This window comes from Chondrus crispus, genomic scaffold (genome assembly GCF_000350225.1).
Source record: "Chondrus crispus Stackhouse genomic scaffold, scaffold_572, whole genome shotgun sequence".
Classification (NCBI taxonomy): Eukaryota; Rhodophyta; class Florideophyceae; order Gigartinales; family Gigartinaceae; genus Chondrus; species Chondrus crispus.
This window is the reverse complement of record NW_005178562.1, coordinates 19,728-25,127: the sequence shown is the minus strand read 5'-3', so window position 1 is coordinate 25,127 and position 5,400 is coordinate 19,728. Positions and strand designations below refer to the sequence as shown.

General features: G+C 51.1%; 2 protein-coding genes across 2 annotated transcripts in view; both read right to left on the bottom strand.

The window, feature by feature from the left end:
* Positions 1 to 342: 342 nt before the first annotated feature.
* CHC_T00000680001 (hypothetical protein) lies at positions 343 to 1,005 on the bottom strand. Its single transcript, XM_005710425.1, has one exon. The coding sequence runs from the start codon at positions 1,003 to 1,005 to the stop codon at positions 343 to 345; it is 663 nt and encodes a 220-aa protein (XP_005710482.1).
* A 4,383-nt stretch (positions 1,006 to 5,388) lies between these two features.
* CHC_T00000679001 (hypothetical protein) overlaps positions 5,389 to 5,400 on the bottom strand; it is a 300-nt gene continuing 288 nt past the window's right edge. The window contains exon 1 of the mRNA XM_005710424.1: positions 5,389 to 5,400. This exon is cut by the window's right edge and continues 288 nt beyond it. Coding sequence (XP_005710481.1) covers positions 5,389 to 5,400 — 12 coding nt within the window.

Genomic DNA, 5,400 nt, shown 5'->3' with positions numbered 1-5,400 from the left:
TAAAAAGTCAACTCATCATTGATACTTCATTAGATTCTTAGTCTCTCTGTGCATTGACAACCGCCATCCCAATGTTTTGCAAGATGTTATTGCCGAGCGCGTATACGTTGAAGAAATGGTGTCCAAACTGAATGTTTTAAAGTTTCGATTTAATTTATATATTTTTGCAAAAAAAAGCTGGCCTCATATGAGGCCATGACTGACCTCATATGAGGTCAAATTGCTTGTCGTCTAGACACTAGAAAGACTGTGGTTCCGTGAACTCCGATACCCCCCGATCCCCGAGGGCGCGGGTGGCCGTCGGATACTTTATTGCGTCGCGACTACGGTATGCCCTATTGGCTATGTCTTATTTACTGTGGTGTGCTGTACTGTCGTCTGGATGTAACCACTGTTGTGTTGCACTGTGCGTCTCGCGCACTCCGTCCGAGCGTCGCTTTTGTTTTTCTGGATGTAACCACACTCCTCCTGACGTGAGTGGTGGGGGGCGCGAGTTGTTGTGGGGTAGGGGGGTGGTAGGCGTAGCTGTATGTGGGTTTGGTGCCGCTTGTACAGCATTGCCTTGAGGGGTTTTGTTAGGATGTCGGCGTACTGCTCCGTCGTGGGGATTCTGCGAATTGTGATTTCTCCCTTTTGTACGATGTCGTAGAGGTAGTGGTAGCGGACATCTATGCACTTGCGGCGGCGTGTGGCCCCCGTGCTATTCGCCGTTTGGACCGCGGCGGTATTGTCGATGTGCATGGTGGGGCGGGCGATTGTGATCCCCATTTCTGTGATCAATTTTTGCAGCCATGTTGTGAGTGTGGCAGCTTCGGCCGCTGCTATGTATTCTGCTTCGCAGGTGCTCTTCGCCACGACTGGCTGCTGTTTCGCTAGCCATTGTACGGGGGCACCGTTGACCATGGTTAGCATCCCTGTACTTGACTTCCTGGTGGTCTGGTCGTTCGCGTAGTCCGCGTCGGAGTACGCGTTGACTGTCACTCCTGTTTCCTTGTTTGATGGCATGAGTATGCCTTCGTTCTTCGTTGCTCTCAGGTATTGTGCAAGCCTCTGTACAGGTTTCCGGTGTCTGCGTGTTGGTTTCTTGAGTGCTCTGGCGAGAGCAGTGGTGGCGAATGCTATGTCGGGGGGGTGCTGTCCGCGATATATCGGATTTCTCCGACAGCTTTTTCGTATGTCGCCGCGATTTCTTCACATTTTTCTTCGCCTTCTGCTGGGGATCCATGTTGATGCCGTCCAGATAGGGGGTGCTCTTGGTGTTTGGCTCTTGCTGGGAAAGGAGGTCCACCACGTTGTCGATGTGCTCTGGTTGGGACAGGTGTATTCCTTCCTGGCTGTATCTTATTGTCCAGTTGAGGTACTTGCTTGGCCGCCCCATTCTCTTGACCTTGTACTTTTTTTGGAGGATTGTGTATAGGTCATTGATGAGGGCTTGGCTGGTAGCAACTGGGAGGAATTCGTCCATGCTAATACCTACGAGTATGGTGTGCCATTTTTGCTTTTTGTGAACAGTGAGGTGTCTGATCTTATTTGTTTGTAACCATGGCGTTTGAGGTGATGGTGCAGCTCTGTACTGTATATATTAGCTGCCGCTGGAGTCCCGTATAAGTTGCCCTTCAGCTCGCCATGTGTTCTTCTATGTTTGTACGTGCCATCGAAGCGTTGAGGCTGCCACACGTACACAAGGTTTTCGTGTTGGTATTTCTCATGCAAATATGCACCAGTGATGTCGAAATGCCCGATGTTCATATTCATGGAGGCTTCTATGACGAATAGCGTTCTGATCGTGGTGCGGTCTGCCATGTACGTGGCCGTTTTTTCGGGATCGTAATGCTCCCGGGGTTTCATGCGGTATCCTCGTATCGAGCATCGCGCTTTCCTTGTTGTGGTCCTTTGCCCTTGTCCATGTTTGTATCGGTAGGTCATGGTGGTCGGGATGATGGCTGTGCGAGCGTGGTTGCGTTTCTGTGATGCCCAGTCTATCGCCTTCATGTCGTCTATTTGCTCCAATTCTGCGTCGTGCGCTATGCCCCATTTGTGCGCGTCGGGGTACAGTCGCGCTTGTTTCAGTGCCTTCGGCAATGTGTTCGTTCTGTCGATTTTTGTGGGCACTGTGCGCATGGCGTGCTTGCGGTTGTGCTGGGTTTTCTTCTTTGTGTTTTGTGTCATTTGCGATTGGCTTCGTCGGGGCTGTGTGCGAGTTGCGAAGGCTGTTGTCGTGGTCGTGCAGGGGTCCCTGTGTTGGTGGTGCGGACGGAAGTTGTCTGCACGCATTTTTGTGTATTTGCGTGTGACAATGTGTTGCACACATATGTGTGTGTTGTCTATTCCATACATGTATCCTATTGGGGTGGCCTTGTGTTGCAGCTTCGGGGCGTTGGGCTTAAGAATTGGCGTGTAGCCTACTTGTCCAAATGTGAACATTTTCCGCATTTGCGGTGCGGTGCCATGCCATGCTGTATGCGTGATGTTTTTCAGTCCGTGATGGTATGTTAAGTTGTATTTAAATACCGCGTCGTAGAGTGCGTCCTGCCAATGTGCATCTGGGAGTTGGCTGTGCGATAGTGTCGCTCTCACTTTCTCCATCAGCGTGCGGTTTATCCTTTCTGCCAGCGCATTCTCCTGAGGAGTGTACGGGGTAGTCGGGCGAAAATGAATTCCTCTCTTTTTGAGCTCTTCTTGTACTGATTTGGCGAGGTACTCTTTTGCATTGTCGGTTACCAATAGTCGCGGGTATCGCTCGTTCTGGGCGGCGATGTGCTCAATGGCGTTGATGATTGTCGTCGGGACTTTTGCTCTGTTGTTGAGACAGTATACCCATAGGTTCCGTGTTGCCGTGTCAATTATTGTTATGAAACAATTAGCGTTGTGTGTGGATGGCGGCTTTATGGGTCCGCATACGTCCGATGAGAGGCTGTCTCCTTTTGCGGCGTGGTGCTTGGTTCTCCTGTGGGGTCTGGCTGTCGTTTTGCCGTCAATACAGCCACTGCAGGTTATCTGTGCGCTGTTGTCTGTTAGACCTTTCGGTAGGGGTGGCAAGAGCCCGTTCTTGGACATTATGAATATGGTTTTCGGGTGGGCATGGCCCAATTTGAGGTGCCACTCGTGCATGAGTTATTGTGTGGCGTTCCGTTTCGCTTCTGTGTTTTGGGGTGCTGTTGTGGTGCGCAGTGTGCGTTTGCTTTTGCTTGTTCCCGAGTACGGGATGCTGTGTGTATGCCTTTTTGTGGGTGCTGGTTGTTTTGTTTTTGTTTTTTGGGAAGTTGTCTTCGTTTTTATCGTTCTTTTCTTACTTGGGTACGTACGTGCGCCTTTGGCGGTTGGCTGTGTCTCACTTGTGGATCTATATTGTCCTTTCGAGTAGGGTGCCGATAGTATGGCTGTTGGTATCTTGGTAGGTGCATGCAGTCGTGCGTGTGTTCTTGTGAATGTGACATGACCATGTGCAGTCAGGTCGTGTACCGAGAGGAGATTTGGTTGGATTTCCGGTGTGTGGACAGCTGGTAGACAGATCTTGTTATTCTTCGTCTGTATTCCAATGTTGCCGGAGTGTGTGATGCGTACGCGTTGGCCAGCGGCAGTCTGTGTCAGTGTACCGGTGCTGGGATGCATGCTCGCGTGGGGTGTAGCAGTATGCGTTGGTTGTGTACCAGAGTCTAATATGAATATGTCCTTACCTTCCAACGTGTCCTGTTGCTCTGTAATTGCGTCTTCCAATATTTGGAGGCGTTCGCGGAGCTCATTCTCTTCGCGTTGTTCGGCGCTTTGGTCATGGTTGCCGTTGTTGGACGCTGTGGCTGTGTTCGCGTGTGCTTTGCGTGGTGTGGTGTACTGTGTCCGTGCGAAGCATTTGTCAGTGCTGTGCGTGACACTGCCATGGATGTGGCACCAGGTGCCTTTGTGGCCTTGTGGTCTGTCGTAGTGTCTCTGTGCGGTTCTCGGCTTAGTGGTGCTTTGCAGTCTGCCGGTCTCTGGGTATTTATCCCATTTTGTGTGTGGTGCAACGGGTGGCTGAGCCTGGTGTGTGTTCCTGCGCTTGGATCAGTTGCGCTTGTTGGATTTGATTCGTGAGCTCACCGATGGTGTTTGGGGGTGTGCATGCCATCATTATGGCTAGTGTGTGCATGTCCGGGTTTTGCGCCAGCCCTTGTACCATGTATCGGACCGTGGTGCGTTCACTGTCGATGTTTGGATATCCAGAAACCTGCATTTAGTAACGTATGTCTCTGTGTCCGTTGACGTATTCTTTGAGCTCTTGTCCTGATTTGTAGTGGAGATGGCGGGCCTCGGCATCCAAGAGTTCGTAGTTCTCGATGGAGCTGGTGTCAACTACATCTTTCAATATACGGCAGATTCTTTGCTGGTCATATCTTAGGACATGTTGTGGTAGCAGTCTCACGACGCTCTCACTGAGGCTTTGCATGATGGCCGTTGTGAGTTGATCTTGCTTGTTTTGTTGCATCTTCCTTTGCGCTGGATCGGTCGCTTGGATTATCGTTTGGTTGAGATGGTCTTGTGCGTCGATCGTTCTTGCGTGTAGTTGTAGTGCATCATACCAGTATGAGAAATTGGAGAGGGTGAGTAGTGGGAGGCATCCCTGGGACATGCTGGTTCTCTCGCTCATTTCGATATGTCTTGGCTAGTGATCTGCTTGTGGGTTGTTGGTTTGACGAATCACAGGAGGTCGCTGGATTGTCTTGTGCGATTGTGCAGTTCGGTTCGTCTTGTTGCGCTGCGTGCGCTACGTTTAACGTCTTCTGTGTGCGGGGTTGGGTGGGACGGATCGTGCTCAGTGGTTTGTGGTGCCCATAACCTGTGGTTCCGAGAACTCCGATACCCCCCCATCCCCGAGGGCGCGGGTGGCCGTCGGATACTCTATTGCGTCGCAACTACGGTATGCCCTATTGGCTATGTCTTATTTACTGTGGTGTGCTGTACTGTAGTCTGGATGTAACCACAAAGACAATGTTCAAAATGTAGGTCATGACAGTCTGTTGTCCGGTGCTGCGTTTCGGTGGTTTTATATGCATAGGCACTGTGATTGGCCACAGTGCCCTAATATTTTAATTGAACTAGGGCGTCCAGCCATGCACCTTCGTTTTCAAGTTCCTCTGTACCCTCCGTCCTGTTCACGGACGACGTACTGTTGACTGTCCGTGGCGGAAAATAGGGGCGTATGCGGATTCGTTGGCGTGTTTGGGACGAAGGATATCCTGAGGGACCTCGGAAGTCAAACACCTTCGGAATCGGTGCTCGTTGGCCTGAGATAAAGGGATTTCTAACACGAGCGCGGACAAGGAGGAAGTGCGAGACGTTTTGCCTTAAGGCAGGGAGGTACCTTCCAGTCTGAGAGCGTGTTGACGCCGCATGCGGCGTCAACCCGCTTCTTCAGAACTCGGA

What these genes read in the sequence shown, in the direction of transcription:
- CHC_T00000680001 (XM_005710425.1), bottom strand. Translation starts at nt 1,005, where the DNA reads ATGCCATCAAACAAGGAAACAGGAGTGACAGTCAACGCGTACTCCGAC.